We start from the raw sequence: 19,523 nt of genomic DNA on the forward strand, positions 1-19,523 counted from the left end.
TCGCCTCATTACAGGAAAGATGTGGAAGCGTTAGAAAGGGTGCACAGGAGATTTACCAGGATATTGCCTGGAATAGAGGGAAGGTCTTACGAGGAAAGGTTGAGAGCGCTACAGCTTTTCTCTTTAGAACGACAAAGGATGAGAGGTGACTTGATAGAGGTGTACAAAATGATAAGAGGTATGGATAGAGTAGACAGCCAGAGACTTTTTCCTAGGGTGGAGGTAGCTTTTACGAGGGGACATAGTTTTAAAGTGAAAGGAGGTAGATATCGGGGAGACGTCAGAGGTAGGTTCTTTACTCAGAGAGTGGTAGGGGCGTGGAATGCATTGCCGGAGAGGGTAGTGGAGTCGGCCTCATTAGGGGCATTTAAGCGGCTATTAGATAGGCATATGGATGATAGTATAAGGTAGCGGTGGAGGTTAGATAGACCTTAGGTTTAGGGTAAAAGTTCGGCACAACATTGTGGGCCGAAGGGGCTGTACTGTGCTGTACTGTTCTATGTTCTATAACTGGGTGTCCAGAACTGGACACAGTATTCCAGAAGAAGCCTCACCAATATCCTGTACAACGTCAACATGACTTTCAAACTCCTATACTCAAAGGACTGAGCAATGAAGGCAAGCATGCTAAATACCTTTTCAACTACCTTGTTGGTACGTGGCACAAACTTCAAAGAATTATGTACAAGAACTCCTAGATCCCCCTGTTCTACAGCACTACCCAAGGCCCTATCATTAATTGTGTAAGCCCTACTCTTATATGATGTACCATAGTGCAATACTTCGCATTTATCCAGATTGAACTCCCATCTGTCATTTTTCAGCCCATTGACCCATTTGATCCAGATCCCTTTGTAATCTTAGAAAACCTTCTACACTGTCTGCAATGCCATCAGTTTTGGTGTTGTCCACAAATTTACTAACTGTGTCTTCTATACTCTCATGCAAGTCATTTATCTAAACAATGAACAAAAGAGAACCCAGAACCAATCCCTGTGGAACACCACTGGTCACAGGCCTCCGGTCCAAAAAGCAACCCTTCGCCATCACTGTCTCCTGCCATTATGGCTAATTATACATCCAATTGGCAAGCTCACCCTGAATCCCATGTGATTTAATTTTACTAATCAGTCTATCATGCAAAACCTTGTTGAAAGCCCCACTAAAGTACAAGTAAAGAACATCTACTGCTCCATGTCAATCTTTTCGGTAACTTCAAAAAACTCAACGAGACACGATTTTCCTTGCACAAAACCATGCTGACTATCGCTAATCAATTTTTGCCTCTAAATGCCCATAAATCCTACCTTTTAAATTGTCCTTATGTAGTCTGACCTACATGTAACACCAGACCCACAGTAATATGAATGACTGCCTGCTGCCCACATCTCAAAAAAGACATGAATTTTTAAGACTATGCCTTCACTCCCCAGTGTTAACACACCAGCTCTCTAATGCGTCCTCATTCCCTAACATTCACACACCCATTCCCACCTTCTGTACCTGCACTCCAGTGGGACAGAACAAAATTGTTGTAGGGAAGCCAGTATGTAGGTTCAGGAGTTGTGTAGTTAACAGTTAAAAAGGACACCAAGGACACAGTTTGGGTAAAAAGATTTATTCAATGAAAGGTGTAAAATACAATACTGATTGAAAAGTGTTTTGTATACAAATACAACCCTGCCTATTATCTAAACACAGCCTCAGTCCATCAGCTGAAGTACAAGGATAGAAAAGCATAAATTGGACGACCTTCTGCAAACTCAAGTTTTAGTTTGTCACATATTATCAGAGTGTACATCAACTTGGGCATTATACAGAGCTGGTAGCCCATAATGCCTCAGAAGTATGCCTCCGCGAGAAACGTACCTCCACTCCATCAAATCTATTCATCCACATTACTGTAAATCTGACCAAAACCCAACTGGTGGTAAAGGGAAGTCAGCTATAGGCGAGAAAAACCAAAAGGTCTCTAAAATGTAAACTGTAACATGGAAGGCCTGCTCTTTTTATCAGAAGCTCAATTTTCAGCTTAACGTTTCGGGCTCAAGTAAGCCCACAGAAGACAGACTGGTAGAGAAGACCCATTTAACTCAGAGACCAGAGGCACACTATTATAAAGCTACAAAACCAGGATACATCAGGCATGATCCAGAAGTGTTTGAGCGAAGAACAATTCCAAGTGGACTCTCAATAGCTATAGTCCCAGTAGCATGAGTGTTAATTTTACAACCACAAGATTTTCACAGGAAGAGAAAGGTTTGAGCTGCTGCTTACAATCCCCTAAACAGTGCCAAAAATTCCATGTCATATGCAATAAAAATAATGTTTTTTCAGGTACAGCTCACCTTAGATAACAACCTAGCTGACCACGAGGAATGTATTCCACAAATGTAAGGGACAGCAACCAGCTATGGGCCAGCTTGGCACATAACTTTGCATGGTCACAGTTAACACGCAGCCCTTCCATGAACTTCAGAGATGGGAGGAAGAAAATCAGGGCAGTAGTGAGATTGTCAAATGCAAATCACTTGCTATAGCATACACCAGGGATAACCAATACTCCACATTATCCTGGAATTAATTATTAATCTCCTACATCATGAGAAAAATCATACAGGTGTTCCTTTCTCTATTTTCGTACTGATTGGACTCAAGCAGCAGCAAATTCACAGTGGACCCAATCAAGCCCTGTTGCATGAGTGCAGTAACCAGTAAAATAGATAGAGCAGTTTGGAGTGCACAGAGGATTGTGGGTATTGCAGCAGCCATTATTGACTGACTGTTGCGCAGAGCAATCATTAGCAAGAGTGTACGAGTGTTTCAACTGGATGTGATAAAACGTTCCAGAATACAGGTCAAGCACAGTTGACAACAATACACATGCGCACACACACTTGAGCTTAGGAACGACAAAAAACAACCTCTAGGTAATCTACCTCCCCTTATGACACTACTGTGTATAAACCCACAATAGTGAGGTGGCTGCAAACAGAGGTCATGTTTTTGATGAGTCATTTGCTTTGTGAGACAGTCTGGTCGTTTAAATAAATTGCAAATCCCGCTTTTATTTGATGTGGCTCAAAAGGGCTCAATGCCTACTTATGTTACTGTACTATTATTAATCATTACTAACTTCAGAAGCAAAAAAGGAAATGTCAGAACACAACCCAATGTCTCAGCCTATTGTGACTTAATAGGCACTGTGGAAAACCCAAGCTTAGTTACAATATGCTATTCAAAAAACCAGCCTCAGCACAGTACCCAACTGGGTATCGAACAAAGCAACTGCTGTTTACAATGCATGAACAGTGGGAAGCAACAGCTCTGATACTGGAGGTTGTATTTCTGCAAATTTAATGACATTTTTACATACAGAACACTCCTAAGCTGGGTGGGTGACAGGATTAATTCTGTTCAACACACTCTTCACATGACAGAGCCTTGCCTTTGACAGGGCTATGTTTAGGATTGACACTCAATGTGAAATGGAGTGTCCCCTTTCCCAAAACTAATAGCCATCTGCCAGAAAGCTCAAAAACAATGGCATCGGTAAAATTTTTCCTGCAGCTCAAGCTGTGCAGATATCGACAGTTCTGTCTCCACAATCGATAGCAAAGATATTGCTGTGAAGATGAACAAAATTAAAATAGGAAACGAGAAACAAAGGAGATGTCAATTCATTTAGAACAAAATTGATTCTCTGTTGAAACTCACCATTCACAGAAAGATCACTCGGCTAATGGGAAAGGGTGTAGCTCTTGAAACATTACTATGGTTTAAGTTGGGGTGTTTAGCCTTAGACACTGCATCTCTTTAGCATGAAGAGGCCCACAATATACTCTCACCCAGAGCAGCGTTGATAAGCCAGGACTCCCTAGTTGTTGCAGTGACTACCAGTCTGGCTTTCTGTCTCACTTGCGTTCAAATATAAGGATTCAGTCAACTTCAGCATGTTTTCTCTTCAGAATTGGAGGTTGGAGGTTAGAGGGGGATGGGGGTGTGGGGTAGGATCTCCCAAGGTGACAGCGGTGCTCAGACTGCCCTCTCCTTGGGAGCGCTGTAAAGATTTAAGCTTCTCTTCTTCAGGTGACTTGGCTTCCATGGACGGATCAGCTCCCCAGGTGACCTACCCTGATGTCCCACTCAGAGAAAGCAGTACACGCCAGGCAACAGTCAACCCCAAAGGCTGATGCTTCCAAAGGTCTGACAACAAACTTCCAGACTAAATGGCAAACGTCACAACCCCTCCCCACCCACACCCCTCCCGTACCCAATGAACTGGCACAGTCCAGGTAATGTGTGTCCACATCAGGCCCCCGCAGGTTGACTCTTTAGTCAGATTTGTCTTTCTTCTTGGATGTGAAGGGCACTTTCCCAGCCACAGTGGACCCCACTGTCGAGACACCTCCTGCCACAGCTGACATGCCACCCTTTACCAGTCCCACGCCAACTGCTGGCACTGAAGTGACCGCTGTCTTGGTCGCCGCCAGCCCTTTGCCACCAAGCCAAACAGCACCACCTACTGTGGCACCAACAGCTCCTTTGGTGATATTGTAGAGGCCACCAGTCACTTTCCAGATCATTCCACTTTCTGTGCTGGGGTGATCTTTCGACGAGTCGGGAACTGGGAGGGAAGGAGGGAACAAAGTTAATGGTCAAGTCTTCACATCAGGGCCACTGGACAGGGATCAACAGCAAAAGACCCACCCTTCCCAGAACCGGCCCAATCAACAGTCTGCACCTCTCCAAGAACCCCCAACTAACAACTCCCAAACCATGCCACCCCCAACAACCACCCACTGCCCAAACCAAACCAACCCAGCCAACACTCTTCCCACTCAATGCTAACTCCCCTCACCCACTCCAACCAATCCAGCCCTTAACCCTTCCAAGCAGATCTTACTCAATAGCCCCCTCAGATCACTCCTTGATCCAGGGGTCCTGAAGCTAACTGAAGGGAAATAAGCAACTTGTATCTACTCTGCTTTTCACAGCCACTCAAAATCTTTTGAGCAGCAGACATTACAGACAATTTTTTTGCAGCCAGATGCTGCGAGCAGCAATGACAGAATGGCCAGATAATGATTTTTTTGGGTCACCAGGGAGTAATCACCACCTCTTCTCTACCTTAGGATATTCTGTATCATGTGGAGGGGGTGGACAGGGCCTGGGATGAACACCATGTCTGATAGATGCCAAGGTCATGCTCACTCAATGCTAGGGTCAGCCTGACCTGTATACTTTAATGGGAATTAAACATTCCGTGGGTGAGAAGTGAGAATTGCTACCAACAGACAGCTGAGGCTGGACCTCAAAACTGCAGAGGCCTTAATTAGCTACCTCAGGAATCAGAGATCGATCCACCTCCTGTTTTACCATAAAGCAGGCTGTTTGAAATAGTCCAATTGGCCTCTACCCACCCCCATCTGAGCAGGCCCATTGCTGTCACAGTCATAAGAATGCCAGTCAGCCCCTTGCCTACATGAAGCATGGCTCCAGCAATGTAGCAGAAAGTCTGCACAACGTGGACCTGATAGTGCATAAGATTAGGAATCTGCCTGGAGACCCAGTAAGTTCCATTCAACAGGGTGTGCCACTGACTGCTGACAGCACCCTGCCCTGGATCATTGAGGTTTCAAACAGGAGATTGCATTTGGTCACTTGGAGACAGATAGACAGACGGGGAGACAAAAAGATCATTTCCAGTGAAGGAAGCCAGAATAAGTGGACGGTTAGAGCCACACCATTCGGGGAGGTAGGGAAGCAAAAGACTGTGGCAATTAAATTCTTCTGGGGCTAAACTGGAAGTTCCAAAGCAGAGATTGTTAAACTGAGATTAATCACGAGGCGGGCTGGAGTTGTGATACAGTAATCCCATTAGAAGTTACTTCAATTTAACAATGATCAGTAACAGGTAAATGTGTGCATTTAGAATTAAGAGTTTACTTTAATCCTGTTCCACGCCAAGTATAGTGTAGGGCCTGGTAAGGACCATTTCAAAATGATCTGTCATGCCACTTCCCCCAGTCATGACTTACCTCCACAACGGAAGGCTGCTCTTGTTATGATACGATCTACCTCTCGCTGCTCAATCCTCAAGGGTTCAGCAGAGAGAGGATCAGCGATGAGGAGGGTTGTGAAGCAGAAGGAATGGAGTGGAGTTTGGCTCAGTTAGAAACAGGAGGGAAAGGGGAAAGAGAGGCAGTCCACAGGAGGCAAGTGCAAAGAGTCAGCATATTTCTTCTCTACTTTTGAATTTATTTCATCTTAGAAAGTTACTTTATTTATGAATAAAGGATTTTGGCAATTGGATATACCATTTGAATTCCGCCCCCCCACCCAAGGCAGCAAGGAACATAGCTCTAGCTTTTATATCCGCTGTAATGGGAAAATCTGATTTGCTTAACACAGTTTCTTTTAAAAGTTGCACTTTTCGGTTCAGCAGAGCAGGACCACATTGAGTGAGGAACTGCTGCACAAACCAGCCATGATCAAACTGCAGAATAAATGGCCAACTCCTAATTCTCTATTTTAAAGACTTTGACAGGCTCAGCATTGATTTGCGAATCTGCACTTACTGTGCAGTGAGTCCCTACATCAGTTAATTCCAGTGGCTGGAATAAGTGATGTGTTACATGGACTAGGACCAGTTAAAGGAGCACAGAGCTCCTGATAACCAGTACCATAACTAAGCAATGCCAAAAACCACAAGTCAATCTAAACTTGGCAGTGATATTAAATATTGATTCCTTTGTTTCCCACTTGTCTTCAGTTAGCAGATTGACTTCCTTACCTTCAGTTTGTTCATTATCAAAAACTTCGTGTTCCTTCTTGCTTTGGGATGGTGATCGGTTCATTTCTGTACCATTCACAACCTAAAAGACAAAGATAGGAAGAGGTGAGCTTCACAACATACTCAACTGGAACAGCAGGATACACTGTACAAGGGAAAGCTGCTTGAAATGTTGCACTGTTACTCTGGGTAGAATTGTTGGCAAGGTAACTCAGACTGTCAATCTCCCAAGGTCACTCAGATTTCCTCTCCCGTCTCTCAGAAAATCTACACGTTCCAAATTACATTACATTGCAAAGTCTGAGCATTTTATTGTATTGCCATTTATGCTGGGGATGTGTAAATAAGGTTAGCTCAATAATGTGGCTTCCCTCAGATCAGCATGTGTTTGTTAGTCTTACTCAGAACAACATACAACAGAAAGACAAAAGCTGGGACGGAATTCTTTTCTCCACTTTATTTGAAACTATAACCATGGAAATGGCAGGAAGAGATCATTGCAGATTGTAATGGAGTCCTTTTCCTGTGCTGATGGGGTGGAGAGATGCACTGGATTTCTGCAAGATCCAGTCTGAGCCAGAAATACGGATACAACTAATGCTGGGGTAGCCTTCAACCGTCAAAATTCCCCATTTCCAGTCAATGTGTCTGTGGGAACGTTTATTAGAATCATAAAATCCCTACAGTGTGGAAGCAGGCCAATTGGTCTATTGAGTCCACACTGACCCTCCAAACAGCATCTCACCCAGACTCACCCTCCTATCCTATCCCTGTAAGCCTGCACATCCCATGCTAATCCATCTAGCCTATACATCCTGGATACTATGGGCAATTTAGCATGACCAATCCACCTAACCTGCACATCTTTGGACTGTGGGAGGAAACCCACGCAGACACAGGGAGAACGTACAAACTCCACACATACAGTCGCTCGAGGGTGGAATCGAACCAGAGTCTCTGCTGCTAACCACTGAGCCACTGTGCCACCACAAATGAGATCCTAACAGCACACCAGGAGGAGCAGAAAGAGTAAAGCTCCAGGTCAATGTAAAACTCCAGGAAGATGATTCTGGAGTCTGCAAGCCCTCGAATATTCACGTGACAGGAATGGAAACAGAAGTTGATGGTATCGAGCAGGCAGATTAAGAGTGGTCCTCAGTCAGAGAACAAGCCATTTAGCTCATGGGAGATGAGAAGAATAGGCTGAAGATATAATAATATCAGCCCACAACAGAAACAGAAGTCAGAGGTTTACAACTTCTTTCCAGCAATGACATAGCTTTAGCTGTGTCTGGTATCTCCAAAAGAGAGCAGAAGAAATCCAAATCACATTCTCTCACACAAAGCTGGTATGAAACTTGTTATTCCAATGTTAATGTCACAGTGGGATATGATGATCCATCCTACTACTCAATATCAGTCATACTTGAAGGAAACAAAATCTCTCAGATTGGAAACATCTCTCTTTCTAAGAAATGGTTAAGCTGGGCCGAGATATTTAAACAGAACATAGAACAGTAGAGCACAGCACAGGCCCTTCGGCCCACGATGTTGTGCCGACCCATTATCCTACTAAGATCAATCTACCCTGCATACCCTACATTTTACTATTTTGCAGTTGGGATGAGTGAGTGCATCTGATAGAGAAAGGGCTAAGGGAATACAAAGCCGTCTGTGAGGAAGGAGCAAATAAAATAAAATTTGCCCTCACCAGACTACATTCTAAAGACAATAGGAGAAGGACTGGTATAGTGGCCAATATTAGACACTAGAAGGTAAAAGTTTTTGAACAGAGTCCAAGTCCACACTTTATTTTTTAACTGAGAGCTTTATTTCAGTTAACCACATTCCATAAAACTTTCACCCCACTGATTACTAGCTCATTATATCTGTACCCAATTTATCACCCAACTAACCCTGAATATATCCGTCACAAGTTTCCTTGTTTCATTAGCTCTCAGGTATCCCTTAACAGCTTATTAGATCATAACGTAAATGTCACTGGACCTATAATCCAGAACCCCAGGCTCTAATGTTCTAGGGACCTAGATTCAATGATACACTTTGAATTCAATAAATAAAAATCTAGAATTAAGAGCTAGCCTAACAATGATGGCGTAACCGGTGTCGATTGTCAGAAAAACCCAACTGGTTTACTAACATCCTTTCGGGATGGAAGTCTGCCATCTTGCCCGGTCTGCCCTATACATGACTCCAGACCCGTAGCAACATAGTCACCTCTTAACTGTCGGCTGAAACAGTTTAGCAAACCCCTTGGTTTTAGGGCAATTAAGGATGGGCACAAATGTTGTTCTTGCCAGTGACGTCTACATTCAATGAAATAACAGATTTTAAGAAAAGGACAGATGAACCATTGGTATTTTGCAAGGCAAAGCCAGTGTCTTAATAACAACTGGAAGTAGCTAAGAAAAACGGTGGTAGTATCCCTACCTTTGGACTAGGAGGCCCAAGTTCAAGCCCCACCTACTCCAAAGGTGCGTAATAACATCTCTGAATAGGTTGATTAGAAAAATAGGTTAAATAAAAAGACAACAGCTGGAGATTAGAAAGAACAGGGTTTTTTTTAGGGCATTCGAGAACAGTAATTAGGCTACACCCATTGTGGTCATTCACAAAGCAGGCGGCTCCACTTAGGTTTATGGAGACTATAGACAAACAGTAGATAATGAGATTGAGAATGATACTTGCCAACTGCCCACTTGTATTTTCTCACTTAACAAACAAGGCGGCAGTCAATAAAATAGATCCATCGAATGCATACAATTAGACTTAACCAACAAAAGGCAAGGTATCTCTTACCATTCACATACAAGGAGAGTTTGACATGTCTACTGCTCCTGCAGTGTGCCAGAGTCCCAGCTCAGTTACTAAGGGAGTTGAAAGGAATTACTGGTTTAAGTGACGTTCTAATTAATAGTAAGATGGAGAAAGAGCACATGGTACGATGATACAAAGTCATAGACTGACTTCAAGGATATGGTGTCAAAGCAACAAAGCACAAATGTTGCACATGGTGTCGAGCATAAAATACCTGGGTCACCAGTTCATGTATCTGCCCAATGAAGGGGGAGGTTGAGGGGATTTTGAAAGCAAAGAGACCAGAGAAGACATTCATAAGGATTGTTGTGTATTATTCTTAGTTAATGCATTTGGCCCCTGTATCAACCCCTCAAGGATTGAATAGCCTTAGGAGTGGTCTGTGGATTGACAGAAGGCATTTGAAGAAGTAAAGGAATAACTGACTAGTGACCCTGTTTTGACACAACATGATGAACCACATTGGAGTCAGCATGTGATTCCTCACCACAGAGGAGTGTGTGTGCGTGTTATCTCAGAATAGAAGACAGCATAGAGAAGCCTTGAGCATATGCTTCACATACTTTTAGAAGAAGTCAGAAAAATTTACTTTAGTTTAAAAAAAAAGAGGCAGTGTTACCAAATTCCATAAATACTTGTATAGTTGGAAGTTGACTTTAACGAGAAAACAAGCCCTTACAAACACACTTGTTTCAAAGAGTGTAACAAGGCTTCAGAGATAGGTGTTGACTGTGATGGTTCCTCAATATAAGATTAAATACTGTAAGTCAACAGATCATGCAATGATGAACATTCTGGAGATGTCCCTTGAAGATGGATTCATTTACAGACACTGGGTCATCTGTAAGTGAGTTTACCGACACAAATGGCAAAATGGTACCTTCCAGAAATTCAAGGACGTACTGTTCAATAAAGTGCTCAATTATAACACTGACTAGGTCAACATTTATTACCCATTCTTAACTTTCCTTGAGAAGTTGGTGGTGAGCTGTCCCTTGAACCACTGCAATCCTTTGAGCATACCTACAGTTCTGTTTGGGCGGGAGTTCCAAGATTTTGACCCAGTGACAGTGAAAGAATGGCAAAATATTTCCAAGTCAGCATAACGTGTGATGCAAAGTCACTCTTTGTAAAAATAACAGTACTGGCCGGAAGTCACTTGTTGGTTTTAAAAGGAAGGACTGCAAATTCCAGTGACCTGATGCCAATTGGCTGAATATTTAAACAGGATAAATTACAGACATGTTAAATGTAGCCAACCTGTCTAGAGAACCCCAACAGAGACAATAGCCCAGAAGGAGTGTGAATGGCATCATCTCTAAACCCATTCAAAAAAACATGCAAACAATCACCTGGCTAAGGACTATGCATTAAATATTATCACATCAGATAATATACTGTGGCTGAGAAAGAAACCTACTCAGCCATGAGTTAAGAACATCAAAACCATCTACCTGGAACACACTAGTCATGACCATATTCGGGTCACTTGTCAGTTACAGAGAGAGGATATGAAAAGGCAGCTAACTGTTCTGGTTTAAATTAACCATTTTCTCCAACAGAGACAGAAGCAGAAAAGACACCAAACTGACAAGATCCCTGCGTGGGTCGGTCTTTCTCTCCCAAACATCTTGCAAGCTCAAAAACAAAAATAGAAATTGCTGGAAAAGCTCAGCAGGTCTGGCAGCATCTGTGGAGATAAATCAGAGTTAACGTTTCAGGTTGAATGGCTCTTCTTTAGAACACAAGGGTCACGGACCTGAAACATTAACTCTTTTTTTTCCTTCACAGATGATGCTAGACTTGCTGAGTTTTTCTAGCAACTTTGTTTTTGTTCCCGATTTACAGCATCTGCAGTTCTTTCTGTTTTTACAAGTACGGACCCTGCCTGCTATTTGACAATCCATATGCCGTAGGCTGCAATTTTAAACACCTCAACACAGAGTCTTCTGAAGAAGGGTCTAAGCCCGAAACGTCAGCCTTCCTGCTCCTCTGATGCTGCTCGGCCTGCTGTGTTCATCCAGCTCTACACCTTGTTATCTCAGATTCTCCAGCATCTGCAGTTCCTTCTATCTCTCTCACTTCCATCTTTAATGGATTGTAATGTTTCACTTTGTCCATCTCCCATTCATTAGTGTGTGTCCATATGAAAGTTAGAACATTTTTAATACTTGTGCTTAACCTGCTCTAAATAAAATAAAACCTTCACTTCCTTCTCAGCAACTCACGAAAATTTGTCTATTTCTGTCTTTATAGCCACAGCATATAAATAGTCTCTGTAATGATAATCATGAAACTACCATATTGTTAATAAAAACTCAGCCAATCCTTTAGTTTGTTGCTCTTACCCAGTTTGGCCTACACTTCATTCCAGACTCAAAGCAATGTGTTTGACTCTTAGCTGCCCTGAATAGGCCCAGCCAGCAGCTCACTTGCACGAAAACTCTACAGAATTTTTTTTTTGAAAAGCTGGACAGGCCTGGCATGAGCCGAGGAACCAGATACAATCAAGCCACACTCTGGCCAGGTGACCCTGCAAAGTCCTCCACATTAACATTTCGAGGCTAGAGTCAAAACTGGGAGAGGAGTCCCACAGACCAGTCAAGCAACTGCCTGACAGTCACACTCACCAAATCATACCTTCTATAAAATGTCTCAAAAGCTCGAATCCCCATCCCTTGGCATGTCCTGTCCTACCAGCAGGATAGACCCAGCAGAGGGGCAGAGTTGTCCTGGGAGTCCTCACCATTGACTCTGGGTCCCATGAAGTCTAAGGCTGCAGGTCAAAAATGAGCATGGAAACATTCTGCTGACTACCACAGATCCATCTGTCCATAACAGCTACAATATTGGCATCTAACTGACAGTTTGGAAAATTGCCCAGCTATCGCCTTTCCACAGAAAGCAGGACGCATTCAAACCAGCCAATTACTGCCCCATTGGTCTACTCTCAATCAAAGTGCTGGAAGGGGTCATCAGCAGTGCAGTCCAGTAGCACTGAGCAATAAATCGATCACTGACTTGGGTTCCATCAGGGCCACTCAGCTCCCAATTGCATTACAGCCTTAGTCCAAACATGGGCAAAAGTGCTGAACCCCAATGGGGACATGAAATGACTGACCTCGACATCAAGGCCTCCAACTGACTGAGCATTGTATCAAAGTGCCCTAACAAAAGAGAAGTCAATGGGAATCAGAGGAAATACTCTCTGTTGGTGAGAGTCATCCCTTGCATGAAGGAAGGTAGGTGCAGTTGTTGGAGGTCAATTATCTCAGCTTCAAGCCATCACTTGGAGCTCCTCAGAGCAGTGCTCTGGACTCAACTGTCTTCATTGAAGGTCGACCCTCCATCATAACCTCAGAACTGGGAATGTTTGCTAATAATTGTGTAATGTTCAACACTATTCTCAACTCTTCAGACTCTGAAGCAGATGTATGCACCACATGTAGTGAGACATTGACAGAATGCAGGCTTGGCCTAAAACATGATAAATAACTTATGTGCTGCCTGCCAATGACCACCTTGAAGAGGAGAGAATCTTACCATCACTCTTCATTGTTCAATAGCATTACTATTGTGGAATCTCACTGTCAACAGAGCCTGCCATTCAATACTGTGGTTACAAGAGCAAGTCAGAGGTTAGGAATTCTGAAGCAAGTAACTCAATTCCTCATGTCCCAGAGTCCATCAACAAGGCACAGGTCAGGAGTGTGATGGAATACTCCTAACTTTCCTCAATTGGTGCAGCTCCAACAACACTCAAAAAGCATTAAACCATCCAGGACAAAACAGCCCAGTTGACTGATCCTGCATGAACAACCTTAAATGTTTACTCCCCCCACCATTGGTGCAGTGACAGCATTGTGTACACCAACAAATTTCAACATACCATCCAAACCCACAGCCTCTACCTCTTCGTAGGACAAGGGCAGCAGATACATGGGAACACCACCACCTACAAGTTCCCCATCAACCCACATCCCATCCTGACATGGAATTAGATCACTGTTCCTTCAGTGTCACTAGATCAACCTCCTGGAATGCCCTCTGCAACAGCATTGTGGGTACATCTATGTGCCTAGGACTGCAGCAGTTCAAGATGGCAGCTCACCACCACCTTTTCAGAGCAATGAGAGAAGGACGATAAATGCTGGTCCAGTCAGCGACGCTCACTGCCTGTGATAGAATGCAAATAGAATTTCTGAAACATTGGGCAAGGAACTCCATGCTCTCCTCCATTAAAAACAAATTCTTAGTCATCCCTCCAAATATCTCCCTTTGATCAATATTGGTTTTTGCCTGATGGTGCATCTGGAAAGTATCTCGAGTATATTTTCGTTTGAATAGTATTACACCTGAGGTGAGGACCCTGCAGGTATTTTGTTTCTGATTCACCCAGCCCTCTTTGCTTTCACCACCTTTGTAAAGGGCATGTGCACCAAATACCTTTCCTGATAAAGATTGAAACATGAACTGCATCAGATGGTGACAAAGTCACCAGGTTTCTCCAGGTGTGCAGACATAAAATGCAGCTTGGAGTGTATTCATAGAATCCCCAGAGCGTGGAACTGCCCAACAAGTCCACACCGACACTAACAGCATCCCATCCAGACCCATTGCCCCTATAACACACCTAATCTACACGTCCCTGAACACTACAGGCAATTTAGCATGGCCAATCCACCTAGCCTGCACATCTTTGGACTGTGGGAGGAAACCGGAGCACCCGGAGGAAACCCACGCAGACACGGGGAGAATGTGCAAACTCCACACAGACAGTCACCCGAGGGTGGAATTGAACCCAGGTCCCTGGCGCTGTGAGGCAGCAGTGCTAACCACTGAGCCACCGTGCCACTTTGGAGAACTCTCTGATACAGGAGGAGGAAGCTGTGCCAGTTAGCATTTAATCAGCAGTCTCACCATTCACTAAACTCAAAGGCCACCTTTTATCTAGGGCCATCGAACTGTACAACAGGGAACCTGTGAACCTTGCCTCGTACTCAGTGATAACAAAGAACAGCACGCCGTGTTGCAATGAAGCCTAGAACTCAGATGATTCAAAGTGACTGCCTTCAACACAGATTAGCAGAATGATTATTCTAAAAATATGAACAGTATTCAAATGTGCAGTCTCAATTAACACACACTCCCTGTGGCCCTTCAACTGTGACAAATCACCGTTTGTGCACAACATCCTTAAACCACCAGAAATCTCACTGGGATTTCAGTACCTGTCATACTTTTTGCTTAATGAAGAAAAGTGCTAAGCAGTAGAATTGAACACAGTTTTCCATAACACTTACGTTCACAGTTTTTCAGCTATATACCCAAGGTTTAGAACTGAAGGTTAAAATCTAACGCTAGAAGTGATTTAAATGTTAACCTTGAACATTCACTCTCCACCATCAATGCAGAGTGGCAGTACTGTATGCCATCCACAAGATGCACTACAATAACTTGCCAAAGCTCCCTCGACAGCACCTTCCAAAGTTGCCAACTCTACCGCTAGAAGGACAAGGGCAGCTGATGTATGGGAACACCACCATCAGCAAGTTTTCCTCTGAGCCTTATATGATCCCGACTTGCAACAGTATTGCCATTCCTTCACTATCACTGTGTCAAAACCTAGAACTCCCTCCCTAACAGCACTGTGGGTGTATTTACCCCATATGGACTGTAGTGCTTCAAGAAAGCAACTCACCATCACTTTCTGAAGAAATAGACAACAAAAGCACAATTACTAACCCCAAGGGAGTAATATACAACTGCTTGCCTTTAATGTAGTGAAACAGTCCGGTTGATCCTTGGGCTTGTAACAGAAAAGGATTGTGTCAAAAAGCTGATTATAGGACAAGCAACTAAAACCTTGGCACATTTTAAGAAGGGTCTTCAAATAGAAGATAGAGGCAGAGTGCTAGAGACAGAGCTAGGGCCTAGGCAATTGGCATAGCTACCAATGGTGGCACAAAGGTAATAGGGGTACCAGTGACCAGACCTGGAGGAAGACAATGATTTCCAATGGGTGCAGTCTTCCAGGTGATTGAGATAGAGAGATGTGAGGAAACGGAGGAATTTGAACACAAACACGTATTTGAGAATTTAGAATCAAGACATCTATGGGCCAGAATCCAACACACATTATCAAGCACAGAAGTGACAGGTTAATTAATTTTGGTGCAGGTTTGGATAGAGCACCCGAGTTTTAGAGGAACTGATGTTTGAGGGCGAGACAACAATCAGGAATGAGACCATCGGAAAAGGCGAATCTGGAGGTAATAAGACAGGAGTGAGGATTTCAACAACACAAGTTGACGATGGGCCATACATAGGCGAGGTTACCATCTCGATGGTCTTGGTGAAAGAAAGGATGTGCAGTGAGAGACCCGGCTCAAGTTCAGCTCACCTAGAGTCAGAGAGTCATTACAACTCAAAAGGAGGCCATTCAGCCTATCAGGTCAATGCAGGCTCTTTGTAGAGCAATCCAGTCAGTCCCATTCACTTACTCCATTACTCAGAGTTCTGCAAGTTAATTTCTCTCAGGGACCCACTGCCCATTCAATTTCCTTTGAAGTTACTGATGATCATTGTTTCCATTATCCTCATGAACAGCTAGTTCCAGGTCATTCTAATGTACTATGTAATGAGATTCTTCCTGATCTAATCCTGTTCAAAACCTGACACCTGAGACTACAAAATACTACAGCATGACTGCAGGCACAGTCAAGTTCAGTCTGGGACAATAACAAGTGAGTGGGATGGAATTGCTGTCAAGGGAACAGAATTTGTGGAAAGAGTGGGGATGGGATGAGTGTATAATGGCTCAGTTACAAATTCTAATTGGATTCACAGGCAGTTGAAAGCTGTAATATTAACACGGGGGAATATGCCAGAACACTGACATATTCTCTTCATTAATGTTAAAGTGCAGCAGTTAGCTAAACGTACAGTAGGACCTAAGACAGTCTTAGTCATAATAATCTCAGATTCCAATTTCATCCAGAAATGAACATGACACCCTTCTGGCAAAGCAACTCAAAGTATCTCAAGGACAACCCTCAAAGACAAAAATGCTTATACATTCCATGTGCAACACTGGGTTACAAAAGAATCAGAATAAAATGCATTTAGGGGGAAAAAAGAAGAGTTGAAAATGACTTGTGTAGATATCTGGAAGGAAAACAAGATAATAGCTGATTAACACTGCTCTACAGACTGCCTCTATTTACTGAAAGGACACGTACGAAGTAAAGGATTATGAGGATTTGGCCAGGACTGAAAAGAAATGCAGTTTATGAGAAACTGTCAGACGAACTGGGATTGTACCACTTGGAAGACAGTAGGCTGAGGGGAGATTAGACCGAGGTGTTTGAATAGAGTAGATGGGAAGGAATCATTTCTCTCAGCAGTGGGGGTAGGGGTGGGAGTGGGGGTGTGTGGTGGGGCATAGGTTTGAAGTGATTGGAGGAGAGATTAGAATGGAGAAGAAGAAAATAATTTTCACCCAGACATCAATAAGGATCTGGAAGTTACCATTTGAAAGTGTAGTGGAGGTAAAAACCCTCACCTCATTTAAAAGGTGTCTGAATATGCACTTAATGCTAGAAATTGTGGCTCATTTCTCAGCCAGCACAGACTTAATGGGCAGACTGGCCTCTTTCTGCGCCATTAGCTTTATATGATCACAGTGTAATACACAACATAGATCAGTACTGGAGCAAAATCAGCCCAGCATCTGAATGTTGCTGATAAAAGACACATATTGCAAAAGCTGTTTTGTCTTCACTCATCAGGACATTTCACAAGAATAGCAATTCAAGAGGAAAACCAATATTTACACTGCATGAGAGGAAAGCATGGATTGGTTGGCAAGGAGACTCTAATTGACAGAGGCATTGTCATGGAGACCTGCACTCATTAATGCTGATTTGACAGTTCTGAAGCCGAAACACTAACTCTGATTTCTCTCTACAGATACTGCCAGAATTACTGCGCTTTTCCAACAATTTCTGTGCTTCTTTTGATTGACAGTTAACAGCCAGTGTTTATGGGCATATTCCCCATGGCAATGCCTCTACCAATCAACGCTCTCCCCTCAGTATAAATGTTGGTTTACCCCTTAATGTCGTATTCTTTTGAAATGAAAAGCTTTGACAAAACGTGTCATTTACACACGATCAGCCCCATCGTTAAAGTGGAGCAAAATTGACACAAGCAAGATCTTCAGAGAACATCAGTTCAGCATGGGGGTTTCAGAGCGAGGAGGTGCAATGTTAGGAGGATGTTATTCGATACTGAAAGCATTCTGATGTATTCATTGGTATGTGTTTAATGAGGCTGCTCTCAAAAGGAAAATAACAGTATTCATATCTTGTTACAGGATTCAACACCATGCCATTCAAAATATGCCTGTTATGTGAAGCATTGGACTTGCAGCTCACAGTCAGAAAGTTACGCAAATCAGTTAAAGCAGGCAACTGCAACAGCAAGGTGACCCAGAGAGAAACCGGAATGGAAACTGAGTCACAATGTTCAAGTGACATTCCAGCAGCTTCAGTCTCATCCAGTGAGCTCAGCCTGCCCTCTCCCATTCCCTCATTGACCCTCCGGTAACCCTCCCTAAACTGGAGTTTATCCAAGACTCTGTCACCTGTGTATCAACTCACAAGCAATTCTTGTCCTTGTTTTCAAACCCCCCAGCATGACCCCACCCTTCCCCATCTCTAATCTCTTTCAGCCCTACTACCTTCTCAGAAGTCTGTGCTATTCCAATTCTGGCCTCTTCACTAGTTCTCTCGGTGTACTGGCAGCCAAGCCTTTAGTTACCCAGGCCCCAAGCTCTGGAATATCCTCCCTAATACCTCTCTATCTCACTGTCTCAGTTCTCACTTTCCTTCCTTATGTCACTCATCAAAAAAAAACTTACCCTCTTTGAGATAAAATCTCCAATGGGGCTTGGGGGTCATATTCCATTGTATAATGCTCGTATGAGGGCATTTTATCATACTAAAGGTGCTATATAAATGTAAAGTTGTTTCATAGAATCCCTGCAGTGTGGAAACAGGCCATTCAGCCCATTAAGTCCACACCAACCTGCCGAAGAACACTCCACCCAGATCCATCCCCCTACCCTGTTCCTGTAACCCTACATTTCCCATGGCTAACACACCTAGCCTCCACATCCCTGAACACTACGGGCAATTTAGCATGGCCAATCAACCTAGCCTGCACATCTTTGAACTGTAGGAGGAAACCAGAGCACCCGGAGGAAACCCATGCAGACACGGGGAGAATGTGCAAACTCCACACAGACAGTTGACTGAGGGTGGAATTGAACCTGGGTCCCCGTGCCGTGAGGCAGCACTGGTAACCACTGAGCCACTGTGCCACTGTGCCGCCCGATGTTATTGAGTGGATCTTCGACCTGTTGTCAGATTTGGCAAATCAGGTATAATCTAGTGAAATAAAGTACAGGTTAATGGGACTGACTGGCCCACTGTTGCTGCTATTGCTAATATTATGTATGTATCCTGTCTTATGTAGATCCCATTAAAGTCAACAGGATGCAAATCAGGTGAATTGCATCTCAACAATTCAGTATAAATTGCCTGCCAAATCCCTTTCTCTGCTTAAATGTGTGTCAAAAAAAAAATCCTTCCTATGCCAACTACTATTCAGAGGGCTGGCAGATTTATCTCCATTTCCTGTGAAATCCTAACTTAAGAAAAATCTATTGACCTCAGTCTTGAAAATTGTAACTATCCATCAGCATTCACAGTCTTTAAGGGAGAGCATTCCAGACAGTGTGCAAACCAGAACATGTAGGTGGATTGGCCATGCTAAATCGCCCATAGTGTTCAGGGAGGTGTAGATTAGGTGGGTTATAGGGGGA

At 43.5% G+C, this 19,523-nt stretch overlaps 1 protein-coding gene across 1 annotated transcript in view; it reads right to left on the minus strand.

The window, feature by feature from the left end:
• Window positions 1-1,602: 1,602 nt before the first annotated feature.
• Window positions 1,603-19,523, minus strand: part of LOC109935959 (transmembrane protein 263-like) — a 28,167-nt gene continuing 10,246 nt past the window's right edge. The window contains exons 2-3 of the mRNA XM_020534576.2: window positions 6,797-6,878; window positions 1,603-4,627 (exon numbers count right to left, since the gene is read on the minus strand). Coding sequence (XP_020390165.1) covers window positions 4,335-4,627; window positions 6,797-6,878 — 375 coding nt within the window. The 3' untranslated portion in view covers window positions 1,603-4,334. The remainder of the gene's footprint in view (window positions 4,628-6,796; window positions 6,879-19,523) is intronic.

The sequence above is a fragment of the Rhincodon typus genome, chromosome 25, assembly GCF_021869965.1.
Source record: "Rhincodon typus isolate 14 chromosome 25, sRhiTyp1.1, whole genome shotgun sequence".
NCBI classification, from domain to species: Eukaryota; Metazoa; Chordata; class Chondrichthyes; order Orectolobiformes; family Rhincodontidae; genus Rhincodon; species Rhincodon typus.